This window comes from Diabrotica virgifera, chromosome 4 (genome assembly GCF_917563875.1).
Source record: "Diabrotica virgifera virgifera chromosome 4, PGI_DIABVI_V3a".
Classification (NCBI taxonomy): domain Eukaryota; kingdom Metazoa; phylum Arthropoda; class Insecta; order Coleoptera; family Chrysomelidae; genus Diabrotica; species Diabrotica virgifera.
The window spans coordinates 89,855,743-89,876,974 of NC_065446.1; the positions used below are offsets into that span (position 1 = coordinate 89,855,743).

At 31.6% G+C, this 21,232-nt stretch overlaps 1 protein-coding gene across 2 annotated transcripts in view; it reads left to right on the forward strand.

Moving 5' to 3' along the window:
* Window positions 1-10,970: 10,970 nt before the first annotated feature.
* LOC126883057 (esterase FE4-like) overlaps window positions 10,971-21,232 on the forward strand; it is a 197,700-nt gene continuing 187,438 nt past the window's right edge. For both annotated transcript variants that reach the window (XM_050648252.1, XM_050648253.1), the window contains exon 1: window positions 10,971-11,089. In XM_050648252.1, coding sequence (XP_050504209.1) covers window positions 10,994-11,089 — 96 coding nt within the window. In that variant the 5' untranslated portion in view covers window positions 10,971-10,993. The remainder of the gene's footprint in view (window positions 11,090-21,232) is intronic.

The following is a 21,232-nucleotide window of genomic DNA, read 5'->3' on the forward strand; positions in this document are numbered from 1 at the left end:
TCGCTTAAAATATATATATCATTTTGAGAAAAAATAGAAGGCAATTCGACCTTAAATATTTTATTTTTACATTCCCTAGATGCTATAAACTAATTTTCAGACAAATCAGAGATCCAAAAGTTTATTTGGTCCAAAATTGAGTGATTTGAAACGGAATCACAATGAGCTATACCTATTATCCCCACTGCGAATTAACGTATATACAAGATATATCGTCTTCATTTTGATTATTACCATATTCTTATTATTTATATCATGTTTTTATTTTAGTATACACTCGGTCTCTGCTGTGTGGCCTAAAGTATAAATAAAACAAAACGACAAAATAAAACAACGCCATTTAAATTTCTAAACATCACCTTTTTATGAAACTTTCCTCCTGACCGACCACATATTCTATTTTCTTTACTTTTATTGCCGAGCCAGCTGAAAGAACATTTTTTATAGAGCCTCTGGAATATTTTGTGTTTTGAGAGTGTGTTTTATTAGTAGTTTATGCTTGACAGATAAAACCCTCTAATCTTGATGGGGAGTACCAGGAGGCAAAGAGCCATGCGAATATTTAAACGAACTTTTATGGGTTTTATTTTTTTCATTTGAGAACAATATGAGAAGGAAATAAAAGCGTGCAATGGAATTTTATCGCTTCTGAGTCAGACTCAGATACATATGTAGATAAAAATAATTATACAGGGTGTAACAAAAATACAGGTCATAAATTTAATCACATATTCTGGGACCAAAACTAGTTCTATTGAACCAACTTAGTACAAATGTGCACATAAAAACAGTTACAGCCCTTTGAAGTTACAAAATGAAAATCGATTTTTTTCAATATATCGAGAGATTCTTATCACTTTTAGAGAGATCACTATTAGAGATTTTTTATTGAAAATGGATATGTGGCATACTTATGGCAGGAAAATCTTAAAAAATATTTAGTAAAATATTTTATGGGGTCGATCGATGATTTTTTTAAATAGGAATAAGGGTCGTATCGTAGCTCATTTGAAAAGTTGTTCAATTATCTATTTAGTAATATAAATATTAACATTGTTTATACAGGGTGGTAAAAAAAATGATTTTTGAATTAAATTAATTGACCCAAAAAGAAGAATGTACTTGTATAATTTATTTAACTCAGAATACATTTTACTACTGTCAGAAAATAGAAAACAATGTTTATTTAAGAAATAAAAATTGATATTCGCTTAAATTAAATGTCAAACGGCTGTCTCTTGGCAGTTTGAACAATTAATTTAAACGAAAAGCAAGTTAATTTTGCAAATAAACATTTTTTTCTATTGTCTGACAGCAGTAGAATGTATTTTGAGTTAAATAAATTACATACATTCTTCTTTTTGCGTCAATTAATTTAATTGAAAAATTATTTTTTGGTCACCCTGTATAAATAATGATGTTAATGTTTATATTACTGAATAGAGAATTGAACATTAAACAACTTTCAAATGAGCTATCACACGACCCCTATTCCCATTTAAATAAATCAGCGGTTACGTCATCACGCACAGATGGATGACACGTCACTAATATGATATATATGTCAACAAATTATAATTTAAAAATAAAAATCGACCTATTTTGGGATTTATCTCAAAAATCATCCAATTTGAAGAAAATGAATTTATTCCATAATTTAGCCCCTCTCTGTATATACAAAAATATAACAAAAATTAACAAGTAATCCGAACCTTTTTTAACGTGTATGCTTTAGAAAGTCGCCAATATTGTACCCAGTCTATCTGTGAAAAAATCATATACAGGGTGTAACAAAAATACAGGTCATAAATTAAATCACATATTCTGGGACCAAAAATAGTTTGAATGAACCTAACTTACCTTAGTACAAATATGCACATAAAAAAGTTACAGCCCTTTGAAGTTACAAAATGAAAATCGATTTTTTTGAATATATCGAAAACTATTAGAGATTTTTTATTGAAAATAAAGATGTGGCATTCTTATTACAGGAACATCTTAACGAAAAATTATAGTGAAATTTGTGCATCCCATAAAAAGTTTATGGGGGTTTTGTTCCCTTAAACCCCCTCAAACTTTTGTGTACGTTCGAATTAAATTATTATTGTGGTACCATTAGTTAAACACAATGTTTTTAAAACTTGTTTGCCTCTTAGTATTTTTTCGAAAAGCAAGTTTTATCGGGATGTTTTAAATATTTGTCAAATCCACCACGTATTTGTATTTATATGGTTAAGTACGATTATAGAGACCTGGTGATAATATGATAATTTATTTATAATTTACATTTTTGGGTATATTTTGAAAGCCACATCTCGATAAAAAGTGCCCTATTAAAAAAATACTAGGAGTCAAAAAAGTTTTAAAAACACTGTGTTTAAATAATGGTACCGCAATAATAGTTTAATTGGAACGTATACTCACATTTGAGGGATTTAAAAGAACAAAACACCCATGGGGGCATCTCGATAAAAACTAGCTAATCGGAAAAATTATCAGAAACAAAAAGCTTTAGAAACATTGTATTTAACTAATGGTACCACAATAATAATTTAATTGGAACGTACACAAAAGTTTTGGGAGGTAAGGGAACAAAACCCCATAACATTTTTATGGGGTGGACAAATTTCACTATCACTATAGTTTTTTTTAAGATCTTCCTACCATAATAATGCCACATGTCCATTTTTAATAAAAAATCTCTAAGAGTTTCTGATATATGGAAAAAAATCGATTTTCATTTTGTAACTTCAAAGGGCTGTAATTTTTGTTAAGTGCACCAGATCCCAGAATTTTTTTGATCCCAGAATGTGTGACTTAGTTTATGACCTGCATTTTTGTTATACCCTATGACATTTATTATTGCTAAAACGTTTCCGCAATCTTCACTATTTTCAATAAGCACTTAATGTACTTAGGAATAAAAAAATTAAAAATAACTAAACAACTTACGTTTCGCCGATGATATAGTCATAACAGCTGAGGATCTAGGTATGTCAAGGGAGATAGTACAGGAACTCATTGTGGCTACAGAAAATGTAGGTTTAAATACAAACATCTCGAAAACAAAAATAATGACAAAGGGCCTAGCCGGGTAAGATGATGAAAACTGTCCACAACTCGATTCGAATTCCATATAGGTCACCATTTAGCATATGTAGTGAAATTCACTTTCTGAAATTTTTAGCTCCCTAGGTGGTCATGTGACCCACCTAGAGCCTAATTAGAGTTTTTATATTTTTATTTTTTATCTCAGCCGCATCGACAACTAGCGAAAAACTTTAAATAAAAAAGTTGTAAGCTTTAAAAGTTCTGTCCGAATTTTTTTTTTTTTTTAATTTTTGGAGGAAAATTTAAATTTTAGAACGATTTTAAAATTTTAAATGAGTATAAAAAAATAACTAAGACATTCGTTTTCATGAAAAAAATATATAACGTGTATTTTTGCATAATGTTTCACCCTGAATTTTTTCAAATTTTTAAAATTGGTGAAACGCACCTTTAAAATAAAAAACCGCATTTTTTCGTTTTTTTTTTTTCGTTTTTTGACACAATTTTATACATGTTTTTTAAAAAAGGTAACACCGTCACTAGAATAGGTAAAAAACTGAAAAATAATTGGGGTTTGCTTAATAAAAATTTTTTGTAACGCCATCCATTTTCAATATACAGGGCGTTGAAGAAAACAAATTTTACACATTTTTTACGATTTTGCCGAAACTACTGGCAACATTGTAATAAAACTTGGCGGGTTTTAAGAGCTATTCATCATTGGCGCGCATAGGGGTAATGGTCTGAACTTTTCAAAGAAAAAAAGAGAGTACGCCACTGACATATTTCAAATTAACAATCATTTTTGAATTCCTCGTTCACTTTGCGATAAAAAAACTATCTTCTCATTTTTTCATACGACGCGCCGTTTTGCTGCAAAAAATAAAATATCTCAACGCTTCCAAAGTATTCGAATTAGTTTCTATAATGGATGTACGAGTTTATGTAGATCTAGAAACTACTAGAACTTCGAATACTTTGTAAGGGTTAAGATGTTTTATTTTTTGAATAAAAATGGCGCGTCGTATGAAAAAATAGGAAGATAGATTTTTTGTCACAAATTGAACGAGAAATTCAAAAACGATTATTAATTTGAAATATGTTAGTGGCGTACTATCTTTTTCTTTAAAAAGTTCAGACCATTACTCCTATGCGAGCCTATGACAAATATAAAATTCTTAATTGTATGTCCTCGTCCAATTTACTTACCGTTGCACGTCATCCGCGCCATAGCCTGTGACACGATACCAACACGAAATATTTAGGCGGTGGGTGTGTTCTTTTGTAGAATCAAAATTATTCTAAAGGGGAACACACCTACCGCCTAGATATTTCGTGTTGGTATCGTGTCACAGGCTATAGCGCGGATGACGTGCAACGGTAAGTAAATTGGACGAGGTATATGTCAAAAATTGCACAACAATTACCTCTTAAAACTCGCCAAATTTTAGTACAATGTTGCCAGTAGTTTCGGCAAAATCGTAAAAAATGTGTAAAATTTTGTTTTCTTCAACGCCCTGTATCTTGAAAATGGATGTCATTACAAAAATGTTTTATCAAACAAACCCCAATTATTTTTCAGTTTTTTACCTATTCTAGTGACGATGTTACCTTTTTTGAAAAATATGTATAAAATTATATCAAAAAACGAAAAAAAAAACGAAAAAATGCGGTTTTTTATTTTTAAAGAAGCGTTTCACCAATTTTAAAAATTTGAAATCAGGGTGAAATATTATGCAAAAATAAAAGTTATATAGTTTTTTCGTGAAAACGAATGTCTTAGTTATTTTTTTACTCATTTAAAATTTTAAAATCGTTCTAAAACTTAAATTTCCCGGTAAAAATTAAAAAAAAATCGGACAGAACTTCTTAAATCTTACAACTTTTTTATTTAAAGTTTTTCGCTAGTTCTCGATGCGGCTGAGATAAAAAATAAAAACATAAAAACCCTAATTAGGTTCTAGGTATGTCACATGACCTCCTAGGGGGCTAAAAATTTCAGAAAGTTAGTTGCACTATATATGCTAAACAGTGACCTATATAGAATTTGAATCGAGTTGGGGGCAGTTTTCATCATCTTACCCGGCTAGGCCCTTTGGTACCCAACCAGAACATCAGTATTGGTGGGAAAGAAATAGAACTCGTAGATAGATATAAATACCTGGGACATGAAATTACGATTGGCATGGATAACCAGACTCACGAACTGAAGAGAAGAATCGGTCTTGGGTGGACAGCATATGGAAAACTGAGAGAAACTTTTAAAAGTGAGTTGCCCACATGCCTAAAGAGAAAGGTATTTGATCAGTGCGTCCTCCCAGTCTTGACATACGGAGCAGAAACACTAACCTTAACTAAAGCCTCCGCTACCAAACTAAGACTCACAGAGAGAAGAATGGAGCGGTCTATGTTGGGAAAAACTCTGCGAGACAGAATCAAAAATCAAGAGATCAAAAGAACAAAGGTGACTGACATCGTCGAAAGGACAGCCAGACTAAAGTGGAGATGGGCAGGACACATAGCCAGAATGACAGATGGGCAATGGACAAAGAGGTTATTGGAATGGAGACCAAGAGAAGACAAGAGAAGCGTTGGTCGACCACTTAAAAGATGGACTGACGATTTAAGAAGGCTCAATAAAATCTGGATGAGAGCGGCGCAGAATAGACGGGATTGGAAACCAGGGGAAGAAGGCCTATGTTCAGCAGTGGACTTTTGAGGCTGGATGATGAACTTCAATCTTATAAATTACAAGATGGTGGCAAGATTATAGTGCCTCACGCTCTCCAGCCTAATCCAAACGAATTGTAAAACCTATATGCAATTTCATAGGCATTTCATTGATCGTGTTAAGCACTCTATTGATCGAAGCTCTAAAAGACATTGGCTTGGACGGCAAAGATGTTCAAATAATTGCAAATTTATATTGGAATCAAACAATATTAGTTTTAGTAGATGGTGTGGAATCACAGGCTCTTAATATTAAAAGAGGAGTACGGCAGGGATGCCTCTTGTAACCCCTGCTTTTCAACGTTTACTCCGAAAGAATTTTCAGAAAAGCCCTTTCTGAAAAACAAGAAGGAATACTTGTGAACGGTGAAGTCATCAATAATTTGCGATATGTGGACGATACAGTACTCCTAGCTTCTACTCAAGAAGATCTGCAAACACTACTTGATAGTGTCGTTGAGAGTTGTCGGGAGGCAGGTCTGGATTTGAACATACGGAAAACCAAAATACTCGTAATAAGTAAACAACAGCGTATAAAACCGTCTATATATGTAAATAATACAAACTTGAGCAAGTTGATAAAATCGTTTACCTTGGACAGCAATTAAATTGTAACGCAGAAAGTCACGGCGAAATTAGATCTAGGATAGAGCAGGCTAGAGCCGCTTTTAGAAGGATGTCCAAGGTGTTATGTAACAGAGTCCTAAAATTAGCATTGAGGATCCGCCTACTTCGCTGCTACGTGTTGTCGGTCTTACTTTACGGTGTCGAGTCCTGGCCTGTGAATAAAATCGATCTATATTGCCTTGAGGCTTTCGAAATGTGGTGCTATAGAAGAATTTTAAAAGTTTCCTGGGTTAAGAAGATTCGAAACTCCACAATACTAGAACGTTTCAGCAAGACTACTGAGATTATAAAAAGCATCAAGCAGAGAAAGCTGGAGTATTTCGGACATGTAATGGGAGGTCCCAAATATAGGTTGCTACAAAATATCATGCAAGGAAAAATAGCAGGCAAACGCAGTCCAGGACGAAGAAGAACCTCATAGTTGAAGAACTTACGAGATTGGTATGATGTTGATACAAGCATGCTATTTACGGTGGCAGCGAATAAAATTAAGATAGCTATGATGGTAACCAACGTTCTGAAAGGACATGGTACATGAAGAAGAAAGAATAGGGGTGTGGGTGACTAACAGGCCGGGTTTTATTCTATTCCTTGCTTGCTCGCTAGCGAATAGGGATATAGTCCTTGGGCCCACCATTTATTATTTAAAAAACACTTATTACCTCCCTTATAAGACTTTCATTCTTCAGTCATTCATGTCGAGTCGGACAACTTTTCTAGTTCGGACAATTTTCGTTTCGTAAATATAGAGGTTTCTAAACTTTGGCGCGTCCGACAACTGCAGTACCTTTAAAACTTTGTCGGATAATATTACCAGTTAATTGTAAATATTTTATCAAACAATCCTGCAAAAATCAGTAGTGACGGTATAAATTTTATGAAATGAGTGAAAAATAATGTCGACCGCGGAACGATCGTTCCCCGTTAGAACGCACCACCTTCTTCGCTTCGTTATGGTCCAATTCAGTCTTCTTGCAAAGCCTCTTTGACAAGGAATAGATTCCGAAACATCAGGTGTCAGAGAATGGCAAGAGACTCGAACTGAATCAAAATGAAACAATTATTTTCTTTCTTATAAATGCTATGACTCTTTATTAGGGCAGTCAATTGAGGTCATTTGGCTCCGAATTCCATCCTACCATATCGATTTACTTGATACTTTCACAGTAAGTAGGGAATATCTCAAAAAACAAAGTCGACCCTATATGCTATGGTGCTTTTTATCTTGGGGGCGGTTCCCACCCCTTTTCGGGGGTGAAAAGTTTTTTGGTCAAAATAACCACGGAAGTCGCTAGAGAACCTAATTCGAAGCTAAAATCGTTCTATAATAGTTTTTTGAAAACTCAATACTTTTTGAATTATTCGTTGTTGAAAATTGGCGATTTCCATTGAAAAATTACACCTTTTCGGATAGTTTTTTGCGAATACCTGAAAAACTATGTATCTAACTAAAAAAACTATAGAAAACATTTTTTTAGCTTATAAAAAGATAACGAGATTCGTTCCTTCATAAATGTTCTAGTTATAACGCAAAAAGAGATATGGTAGGTGAAAACAGTTTGTTTTGTGATGCATGCTCAAATCGGCGTATTCAACTTGAAATAACAGAGAAACGGTCGATTTTAGGTGTATAATGTTGCCAATAGCTTTTGTAGTGCTTGAAAAGACCATTAAAACGAGCACTATTACATGTCGATTACATTCATACTAAGCGAGATATGGTGCAAAAAATATTGATGACTAATGTATTTTAAGAAAAAATGAGAGGTGTATTTAACCCCTTATCCACTAGAATCTAAATGCATCGTTTTTCTTCTACAATACGTTTTATTATAGTGTTATTTCTATGCTCAAAAAGTTAGAGGGGTTTAAAATGAATGGTTTTAGAAAAAAATAAGATCAAATTATAGAGCCCATTTTTAAATTTTCTTAAAAATCTTCCTTTTTCTCCATGGAACTTGAAAATGATAAGAGATACGAAAAAAAGATACCATACAAAAATGTAGGGTTCTTTTAGGTAAAATTTTGTTTTTTTTTATTACTGTATGGGTCATTCCATATCAACTCAACACACCTAATTTCCACCTCCTCTTCAGATTTGGTTATAATTTGGAATACTCATAGCGGCTAATAAGGGAAACAAAAATACAAAATTTTTAATTTTTATCTCAAGCTGTTTCCGAAATATGATTATGTAAAATTTTCCAAAAAGGTCCAAAACACCGCTACCATGCTTTATTGGAATGGTTGTAGAAGCTGACCTGATTGAGCTAGAATGCTGGGGGAGGTGTTATTTTGCAGCATTTTTAAAGCTCTTTACAGTGATGTATACAGCATGATGATACGATAAACAAGTTTTTCTCAAACAAAAAAAATATATCTTGATTAAGTTTTTTTCCAAAAGTACATAATTTAAAATTTTCATAATATTCCTACAAATACATAGTATTGTTGTTAATAACATATAAAAATTTTATTATGGGATGGTGATGGGTTCAACATAAAATAAATAAATTTCACACATACAGTATTGTGCAAATGAAAGGAATAAATTCGTAATGTCGCAAGCTGGCGACGAAAAATCCTGAAACGGGTCGATTTGTATTTTTAATTTGTAATTTTTTGGTAGATATATCATACTAGTGACGTCATCCATTTGGGCGTGATTACGTAATCGATGATTTTTTAAATGAGACTATAAGTCGTGTGTTAGCTCATTTGAAAGGTTATTTAATTGTGATTGTATTGTTCATTAGTATAAACAATAACATAATTATTTATAGAGGGTGGCAACACAAGTTTTTCTTAATTAAATTAATTGACAAAAAAGAAGAATTTATGTAATTTATCTGTTTCTGGCAACAGTAAAATCTATTTTAAATTAAATAAATTACATACATTTTACTTTTTCTATGAATTATTTTAATAAAAAAAAGCTTTTTTTGCCACCCTGCATAAATAATTATATTATTGGTTATACTACTGAACAGAGAATTCAATAACCTTTCAGATGAGCTAACACACGACCTATAGTCTCATTTAAAAATTCATCGATTACGTCATCACGCCCAGATGGATGACGTCACTAGTATGATACATAATATGCCAAAAAGTTACAATTTAAAAATAAAAATCGACCTGTTTTGGGATATTTCCTTAAAGTCGCCAGATTACCACATTACGAATTTATTCCTTTCATTTGCACCATACTGTATGTGTGAAATTTTTTTTTTTTTTTTATGTTGAACCCATCACCATCCCATCCTATCTCTTATCATTTTTAAGTTACAGGGAAAAAAATTAAAATTTTTAAGAGACTTTAAAAATGCGCTATAATTTGATCTTCTTTTTTTTTCAAAAACCATTCATTTTAAACCCGTCCAAGTTTCTGAACACAGAAATAACAATATAGTAAAAGATATGGTAGAAGCAAAACGATGCATTTAAATTCTGGTGGATAAGGGATTAAATATACTTCTCATTTTTTCCTAAAATAAATTAGTCATCAATTTTTCTGCGCCATATCTCGCTTAGTATGAATGTAATTGACATTTAATAGTACTCGTTTTAAAGGTCCTTTCAAGCACTACAAGAGGTATTGGTAGCTGTATGCACCTAAAATCGACCGTTTTTCTGTTATTTCAAGTTGAATACACCGATTTGAGCAAGCACCAAAAAACCAAACTCTTTTCACCTACCATATCTCTTTTTGTATTATAACTAGAAGATTTGTGAAGGAAAGAATCTCTTTGTTTTATATAAGCCACAAAAATGTTTAATATAGTTTTGTTAGTTACATGCGTAGTTTTTAAGGAATTTAAGGAATAAGCAAAAAACCGTTCGAAAGGTGTTATCTTTCAATGAAAACGGCCTCAAAAAATTTTCCACCCCCGAGAAGGGGTGGGAACCGCCCCCAGGATAAAAGCACACATCTGCATAGGGTACACTTTGAATTAGGAGATAAGTAGAGGCTATTCCCAGAATTTCATTAAAATCCATGCAGTAGGATAGAATTCGGAGGTAATATCCTATATGGGACGCAGTATGGAGTCATAAATGATGATTTTTTTGCAGGATTATTTGATAAAAAAACTTAACACTTTACTGGGAATATTGTCGCAAAAATTTTTAAGGGTACTTCAGTCGTCAGACACACCAAAGTTTTGAAACCTCTATATTTACGAAACGCCCGCCTCCCTTCCGAATATTTTCCGAAATAGAAAAGTTGTCCAATTAGACATGAACGACTGAATAAAAAAAGTGTCATGAGGGAGGTAATACATTTTTTTTAATGGTGGTCACAAGGACCAATATGATTGAATCAGTCAACAAGCCACAAATAAAACTGAAGCCTGAAGCTCGAACAAAATTTAGTTAATAATTATTAAACTCGAATAATTATTTTTGTTTTGTTTTATAGAATCATTTAATTAGCAAAAAAAGTCTCATCATCAAAATAATTAATTCTAATATAACATGTATACGGTAAAAGTTTGAAGGTCGGTAAGAGTTTTCACGTGGCAGAGACTATATTTATAGCAAATTTTAAATTAAACAATTATTATACGGTTACTTCTATTTAACCATGAGTTCAAGTAAACTCATTAATTTTTATTTAATTATGTGCACTATAAATATTGGATGCCGTGATTGCTTAAGTTTTTTATCTAAAAACCAATATGTAAGTACTTTCTTCTTTTTCTTTTATTGGGCCCCTTGGCCAATTCTTCGCCGATTTTTGAGTATTCGTAGTTGTGATCTTGACTGCCAATTATTTAGCCACATTTTAAAGGATATTTCTAGTGGTCTCTTTTGGTTTAGTCTAATTTTTGGTCTAATTTTAATCTGCTTGTCCTTTGTCCAGTGTGTGTTATATGTTATGTGTAAATTGACCATTACTCAGTATTAAGCAAATGATACGACATTTTCAAGGATATCTTCCTAATTTCACAAAGGCCTCTGGTGATGTTTTAGGAGCAAAAGTATACTTATGCAAGATTTTAATAAATTTAGTGCTTGATATCTGCCTTTTATTTCCGTAAAATTCATATATTCGAGCATTCAACCATTTCCTATCTTATTATCAAATTGTTTATTTTCCAACTTTTGGTCCAGTCTAGTTCTATATAATTTTCTCATGTTTTCTTAGCCGTAGCCTCTTTAGATTGTACATATGTCTTTTCTGGTAATTTAATTTCATATTATTCTTTTAATTTTTGTGGTTTCACCACTCAAAATATCGTCTTGGTCTTAAATGAGTAATGATCACTGCCACAAGTGACTCCTCTGTATACTCGTACATTTTATAAAATCATGTTTGTCTTTTGTCTTAAGATTATGTAGTCTATGATAGATTATCCATCTAGATTATAGATTATAGATTATGGTAGGGGAAGCCAAGCGGGGATTTTTGCAGTTACTCGAGAGCGTGAGATTTTCACATGGGGAGAAACCTTGTACTCTGTAAATGTACCTCTACCATATATTGGCTCTTAATACAGGGGAGTTCGTTAAGGGGGTCCGAAAAAAAATCTATCCTCAGAAAAACTCGACATCGTTAGATTAAGATAAGGTAAGTTAAGTAGTCAACTAGTAGAGCAGGCAGGATTCCGAAAGGGATATAGCACCACTGACTATCTTCTAACAATTAGGACACTAATAGAGAAAGCTAACGAATACCATATATATATAGATCATAGATCTGCACTTAGCGTTCGTTGACTACGAAAAAGTATTTGACAGCGTGGAAATATGGGCAATAGAAAAAGCTATAAACAACTGTAGAATATATTTCAGATACAGAATGCTAATATATAATATTATATACAGCGTGTCTACTTAAGTTGGAAACATATGGGAAACTCTTTTATTATTAATTTTACGAAAAAAAGTTATTCTTTATAAAAAGTTCAGCATGCCCCAAAACCTAAGATTCAATCATCAGATATCAAATTTTCTCAATATTATACGAGGTATGTCAAAAAATATGAATTTCGGTCGAGGATAAAGTACATTTATTTCTCTCAATATCGAAAATTCTTATGATAAAAAGTTGTTTGGAATTAAAAACTAAGATCAAATATCCAATTACATGCTTCTAATTGGAAAAAAAATTTTTCTCAAATTTATGGATACCCAACATCGTTTTTAATTACTTCAAATATGGTAACTCGTTTATTATTCATTTTATGAAAAAAAGTTATTCTTCATAAAAAGCTTTGCATGGTCTAAAATCTAAGACACAACTATGATATATCAACTTTTATTAATTTTATACGAGGTGTGTCAAAAAATATGAAATTCGCTCAAGATTATAGTACCTTTATATTTCACAATATTTCAATTAGAAGGATGTTATTGCATATTGAAACATAGTTTTTAATTCTAAACAACTTTTTTAATAACCGTTTTCAATATTGTGAAAAATAAAGGTACTTTACTCTTGAGTGAAATTCATATTTTTTGACATACCTCGTATAAAATTAATTAAATGTGATATCTGATGTTTGCATCTTCGGCCTTAGGGCATACAGAGCTTTTTATAAAGAATACCTTTTTTTCGTAAAAGTAATAATAAAAGAGTTATCGTATGCGTAATAAATAAAAACGAAGTTAGTATCAATAAATTTGAGAAAAATTTGGAAAATATTTTTTTCCAATTAGAAGCATGTGATTGCATATTTGATCTTAGTTTATATTTCCAAACAACTTCATAATAAGAATTTTCGATATTAAGAGAAATAAAGGTACTTTAGTCTTGAACGAAGTTCATATTTTTTGACATACCTCGTATAATATTGACAAAAATTGATATCTGATAATTGAATCTTAGGTTTTAGAGCATGCAGAACTTTTTATAAAGAATAACTTTTTTTCGTAAAATGCATAACAAAAAAGTTTCCCATATGTTTCCAACTTAAGTAGACACGCTGTATAAGAAAGCAACAATGACAGTACAATTGGAAGAAACCACAAAACACCTAATACCGATTAACAGAGGATTGCGACAGGGAGATGTTATTTCTCCTAAACAATTTACATTAGCACTGGAAGATGTTTTCAAAACAATGGAATGGACAAACATGGGAATAAACATAAATGGAAAGAAACTAAACCACCTGATATGCAGACGATGTAGTAGTAATAGCATCAAGTCTTGAAGAACTACAAACCATTCTAACCGAACTAGCAAATGAATCTGAACAAATAGGTGTAAAAATGAATTTTGCCAAAACAAAAACAATGACAAACACACAAGATAATAGAAACGTAATACTAAACGACACCACAATAGAAGCGGTTAATGATTATATATATATATATATATATATATATATATATATATATATACATCCCGCTATTAAATTGGCATCTTTTCACGTTGCAGTCATTTGGCATCACCTAGAAATGCTATCATTTTCTAGGTATAATCCGTGAATGTTCGCTTAGTACACTTCTTTAAGCTTGGCACCGTTGTCGGATTTTCAGTAATCCGATTTATTTATATATTTTATTCCTTACACTATAACGACAATTTGACCCCCGTAGGTCAAAAACATTGCTTAAACATCACTTTGGCAACAACAGGATGTTGCCAAGATATACATTTTTACGGAAAAGACAGTACCTAGTTAGATACATAATATCGATCGCTTCACGTTACAAGTCTTCCACTCGCACTCAGGTAAAAACCAGTTGTAGGCTCTTTTGTCTGAACGGGTCCCTGAATGAGTTTAATAATTCACTTTTATTGTGTATTTTGTTTCGTTTAGTTGAAATATCAGATTTTGTTTGTAACGAATTTCATAATAGATATTTAAATTATTTTTTTGTTAACAAAAACAAATTTTAAAGTTTGACATTTGAAAAATTAATTTTATATTGCCATTTTCATGACATGGTCAATGGTTAATTGCATTTATAATAATTTAATGGGTCATTGCGAAACAATATACAGTGCGTCCATAAAGTAACGCATAAATTCATTATTTCACAAACCGGACACTTTCAGGAAAAATACCGAAACAGGTCGATTTTTATTTTTAAATTACAATTTATTGGCATACATATCATACTAGTGACGTCATCCATCTGGGCGTGATGACGTAATCGTTGATTTTTTTAAATAAGAATAAAGGGCATGTAATAGCTCATTTGAAAGGGTATGTAATTCTCTATTCAATAATATAATTGTTAATATAATTATTTATACAGGGTGTCCAAAAAATGTTATTTAAATTAAATTAATTGGTATAAAAAGATGAATGTATGTAATTTGTTTAATTCTAAATATATTTTATTGGTGCCAGCAAACATAAAAATGTTTTATTTAAAACCTAAATATTGATTTTCGCTTAAGCGTAATCTTAAACTTCCAAGAGGCAGGTGGATGGCAGCTCTAACATTTAATTTTCTGACAAAAGTAAAACGAATTTTGAATTAAATAAGTTACATACATTTTTCTTTTTGTCTCAATTAATTTAATTAAAGAATTCTTTTTGGACACCCCGTATATATAATTATGTTATTGTTTGTATTAGTAAATAGAGAATTAAATACCCTTTCAAATGAGCTATCACATGACCCCTATTCTCATTTAAAAAATTCATCGATTACGTTATCAAGCCCAGATGGATGACATCACTAGTATGATATGTAATATGCCAAAAAATTGTAATTTAAAAATAAAAATCGACCTGTTTCGAAAATTTTCCTTAAAGTCGCCGGTTTACGAAATAATGAAATTATGCGTTACTTTATGGAAGCACTGTATGTTACAATGTGTAAATTTTTCAGGAAACGTAAAAATCTTTCCATTAGTAGTTAGAGATTCTGATAGTAATACTATATTTTATATAAGTATTATGGGTTATAAATGCATCTATTAGGTCTGGATCCCGCGTATGAAAAAAAAGTTGATTAATAGCAAGCTGAAAATTTGTTAATAGCTTAAGGGTGTTTAGTCGGATAAACTTTTATATATGGGAACACTGGAACAGGGGCAGTTTTAATTGTGAAACAGGTTGAAAATTTGGAACGGTCACACCACGAAAACGGCACATTTATTTTGTCCGACATAACAGACTTAAACTCTCCGAATAGAGATTAAACTCTCATGCAAAAATTAGACTGCTATTTATCACCTGTCATAATTCCTGTCATTTGACATATTCTACATGCTCTACTCATTAAAAGGCCCATTTGGTGATAAATAGCAGTCTAATTTTTGCATGAGAGTTTAATCTCTGTTCGAAGAGTTTAAGTCTGTTCTGTCGGACAAAATACATGTGCCGTTTTCGTGGTGTGACCGTTTCAAATTTTTAACCTGTTCCAAAATTAAAACTGCCCCTGTTCCAGTGTTCCCATATATCAAAGTTTATCCGACTAGACACCCTTAAGCTATTAACAAATTTTCAGCTTGCTATTAATCAACTTTTTTTTCATACGCGGGATCCAGACCTATATCTGAAATAGAATAGAAAAAGACTGTTTGACTTGTACACACTTCTATATAAATCTAAACGGGAACTGGTGTATGTTTTCAAAAGACTGATAGTGTGTAAATTAATTTATTAAATCAGCTAAGTACTTTCAGCATATTAATGCCATCATCAGAGCTATCGTCTTATAGGTGTAAAAACCTCAAAAGAAGAGACAACTTCGAACAAACACATTCTATATTTTAAAAATTAACCCAGGGATATAACCACTGGTTAGGGTAAAAAACCCTTAAATGTTAAAAATCACATTTAATGTGTTTTTTTTACAAAATGGCCACCAATGTACGAATGGTGGCCATTTTGTAAAAAAAACACATTAAATGTGATTTTTAACATTTAAGGGTTTTTTACCCTAACCAGTGGTTATATCCCTGGGTTAATTTTTAAAATATAGAATGTGTTTGTTCGAAGTTTTCTCTTCTTTTGAGGTTTTTACACCTATAAGACGATAGCTCTGATGATGGCATTAATATGCTGAAAGTACTTAGCTGATTTAATAAATTAATTTACACACTATCAGTCTTTTGAAAACATACACCAGTTCCCGTTTAGATCTATATCTGAAAGACCAAAAAAGTTTAAATGTTGCTTATTTTTTTGATATTATGTTTTAAAGTTTGTGGACTTATGTTGTTTTCGAAATGAAACCATAATTGGTAAAGTTTTTTCTTTATTCTCAACAAGAAACAGTCATAATACGGACAACGCACACATCTTATGGAAAATATAATGTCACTCAAATTCAATAAAATTTATACGAATAGATCCGTTTTAATTTACCGATCAAATCTTATCATTGCGCCAACTCTTAATTATGATTAATTACGGCGCAAATTGCAATTAAAGTTTATCGAAATCACATTTTTGGAGTCCATAAAGTGTTAAAAGTGTTAAAGTTACAATCATTATTGCTCCGAGTGCTATTCATAAGAGCTTAAATCCCGCTGGGCCTAAGCGGATTAGTGAAACTAATCCGCTGATTTATGGAGTACCGAAAATCTGGGTAGTTTAAAATATTTTTTCTCTCTCTAACTTATGTACCTACCCATTTGATTTCAGATTTATTTGTATCAATTTCTGCTCTTATTTTTGAAAATAGAGAGTTGGCGCAATGATAAGATTTGATCGGTAAATTAAAACGGATCTATTCGTATAAATTTTATTGAATTTGAGTGACATTATATTTTCCATAAGATGTGTGCGTTGTTTTCGAAATGAAACCATAATTGGTGAAGTTTTTTCTTTATTCTCAACAAGAAACAGTCATAATACGTAGAAATTTATACTAAATTTAAAATCCAGATTCAGTAGAAATAAACAAACCAAGACACGTTAAATGCTACTAGGAGCACTCCCGAATCATAATTATTTACAATGTATTGTTATATTTCTATTTGATATGAAAATTAAATTTTGATGGTTGTAAACAGGATTCAATTTAATATAAAATATTTTTAATTTTCTCAACCACGGGCATATCAATTTAGAACACCCTGTATACAACAAATTGTTATATTTAATTTTAAGAAGTGATTAGACGGAACTCGGGACAGTGCGCTTAAAATAAACAAAGTGAATGACGCGTACCATTATCCTTCTTCTCGGAAGGTCGATCATTAGCCTATGCTAAATAAAACTCAGTGAAATAGATGATAGTTCATTATCGTTTTTCGCGGAAGGTTTCGATCATTAGCCTATGCTAAATAAGACTCATTTGAAAGAGAGAATAGGTCATTAAAATTTGTAAATAGTAGAAAGTGATTTTAGAATGGGAATTAAATATTTTCTTTTGAAATCCATTAAGCATATTTAGAAAGATTAAAAATTGGTTTTTGAGGAATACTGAGAATGAGAGTTGGTGGTGGAAGGTTGATTTGTGAATCTGGAAGGGATATTGAGAAAGTAGGTGAATGAATGACAAAGTGGGATCAGAATGTTTTGAGCTGTCGAGAAGTGAAGTCGAGTAGTAGACGGTAGTGTTCGAGGAGTGAGAAAGCCGGTAGTTCCGTGAGTGTGGAGTATCTATCGTGGAACGAGAAGTAGGCCAGGTCGAGAGTAAAAGAACCTCCTTGAGCCCAGAGTGTCCCGGTAGCTGATAGCAGTTTCGAAAAAGGTAGAACACAGCATCACGACAAAAGCAGGAACGAGAGCTATTCGAGCTAGTTTTTCAAAGGAGAACATCACTGGAAGCCAGGACGAGGTTTGATCGCAGCCAAGGATAGCAGGAAAGGGTTTTGTGTGAGGACATTTTCAGTTCACCAGGAAAAGGTCAGTCTCATTTGTTTGGACATGAATGTATGGGTTTTTCGTATTAAATTCCACATAAAAAATTGAATAACATAATCAATAATATCAGAAAAGCTTCATCAAACTTAAATAGAGTTGTCCCTAATAACTCCTAATAGTTAAATGTTAATAAAAACTTTCAATAGAAAACCAAAAGGAAATAAAATTCCCAGTTGTAAATGTTATGTTTAAGAATAATAAGAAATAGCAAATATTAAGCATTGATTGCCTTTTGAATAAAATAAAAAATATTTTGATTATAATTGTAACCCATATTTGTATTTTTTTTTACTCTTTTCTTTTCTATCCCGATTAGGAACCATTAAGAAATATTCAGAAGCCACGAAAGTAAGTAATTAATTTATAATTCGCCCTGAGATTGAAAACATATTGATATGTGATCTGGTTAATTAATTAGATTAGTATTAATACATTGATTAAATTAAGTGACATATAAGAATATTATCTCATATCAATAATCAAGATCACATCAGTATATACATTGTAAATTCCAAGTCATGATTTCCAAAGTTTACACATTGTAAATTATGATTCGGGAGTGCTCCTAGTATCATTTAACGTGTCTTGGTTTGTTTATTTCTACTGCATCTTTACTGTTTCTGTTAACTAATCTAAACGTAGAGATATTTTTTGAGATTCTTTAACTCTTTCAATGCTGGGGTTTGTCACATCCCACCTGTCTGTTAGTGGCAAAAAAGTTCACCTGTCGGATGCCGGGTTAAAACATGACAAATTAGATGTGGAATGAAAGCTTATAACCCAAAGATGGTACTAAAGGTGAGAAATTTGGCCTCCGACTTCAGGATAAAGAGTTGCAACCCGAAGTATTGTTCTAAATTCGCAGAAATAGTACAAACTATGTATTACTCGACGCGCCTTAGAAAGACGAGAACAAATATTTATGCCTGTCCGGTTTTATGCCTGTCTGTCCGTCCGTCTGTCAGATATAATCACAGAGGTTGAATGAAAGATTATAACCCATAGATGGTACTAGCGATTAGAAATTTGACGCGCATTAGAAAAATGAGAACAAAGAAATACTTTTTTTAGTTTTACACCACTTCCGGTTAAAATGGTGTACCCGGAAGTGACACACATAGTCACAGAAAAATATACTTGATCAATTTACGTGTATTAAGAGGTCGAAACCGAATTTTTTTAATTCTGGTTTTGATGTCATATGCGGTTAAAAAATTGTCTGGAAGTGGAAGAAACCAGTTTAATAGTTGTCCCCTTCGAGTAGCGAAAAATAAACAATACTTTGTAAAAACATTCAACATTGGTTGATATTCCGCTGTTTTCATATTATTTATTGACCTAAGTTTTTGTAAAATGCACTAGTCTTTTTTAAAGATATCATTGGACAATTTACTCACTGTTTTTGGATTTTACAAAATCGCTTGGATTGGCATGAAATTTGACATAAGCATAGCTAACATGTCAAAGAAAAAAGTGATATTGTGCCAGTGTGTGCTTTTTTCTGGGGATGAGTACCACCCCCTTCTCGAGTGTGAAAAAATATAGGTAAAAATATGTCCGTAAGTGGATAAACTAATTAAATTCCTTGTATTTTTTGTTTTTAGATGGTTTTTCGTAAATAAATCAAAAAGTAAGTATTTGATCGAAAAAACTATTCTTAGCAAATATAAAGCTTATAAAACAGTAAAAAAAATTATGTATGTATGAAGTCTGGACACACAATAAAAACAGAGTTGGAGCTGAACAACAGTTGGTTCTTATTCGTCGAATTCCAAATCGACTAGTTCAACGTAAAATATCCAAAAAATAACGCACTTTTCGGGGAAAACTCGCCACAAATTTTTTAAAGTGTTTAAAAAAGTTTTATTTTTGTTATTTAAAAAGTATCTATTCTATCACCATCAGCATCAAAAGTAAGTTACGCTTTAAATAAAATATGTCCCTTTTTTTGCTAAAAGAAATCGTGAAAATCACCACCTAATTAGCATTCCATATGAAATTAATAGTTACCGCCCTAGTTAATTTACTTATATTATACTGTTTATATGATCTATAAGATTTATTGGCAAGAAATGCTTATTAAAAAAAATTGGTTTTAAAATAAAAAAATTTTAATTTTGAAAAAAAATGCCTTGGTTTAAAATAACTTAAACATTAGTGATACTAAATATCTCAAAGAGTAAAAAATGTACATATCACATAAACAATACATAAGTAAATTAGGCGGTGATTTTTACATTTTTTTAACAAAAAAGAGACTTCATTTTGATGCTAACTAACTTTTGATGCTAGAAACGTTTATAAAAATACAAATAAAACTTTTTAGACATTTTATAACAGTTGTAAGTCATGAGTTTTTCCCGAAAAGTGCTTCGTTTTATGGTTATTACATGTTAAAATAGTCGATTTGTATTTTGACGAAGTAGAACCTGCTTTTCATTAAGGTGATACAGTAGCGATCAACAGGTAGCCAAAACGCGTTCCAAGATTGCGGCTGTAATTTTGAATATTTTTTCGAGATATTTGGCACACGTATTCGTAATATAATAAAGAATGGCGGTACAGAGCCGAATTTGAAAAATATATTAATATGTGGAAATTACTCTGTAATTAAATATAATATTAAAAAAACGAGCCTGTACCGCCATTAAGAAGAACAAAAAAATACACTTTCTTCAAATAAACTTTTTATCCGATGCCTAGATTTTGTGTCATTTTGGAACTACTAATGAAATACAAAATTTTAGTAGTTCCAAAATGACACAAAATCTAGGCATCGGATAAAAAAGTTCATTTGAAGAAAGTGTATTTTTTTGTTCTTCTTAATGGCGGTACAGGCTCGTTTTTTAAATATTGTATTTAATTACAGAGTAATTTCCACATATTCATATATTTTTCAAATTGGGCTCTGTACCGCCATTCTTTATTATATTACGAATACGTGTGCCAAATATCTCGAAAAAATATTCAAAATTACAGCCGCAATCTTGGAACGCGTTTTCGCTACCTGTTGATCGCTACTGTTTCCTCTTAACTAC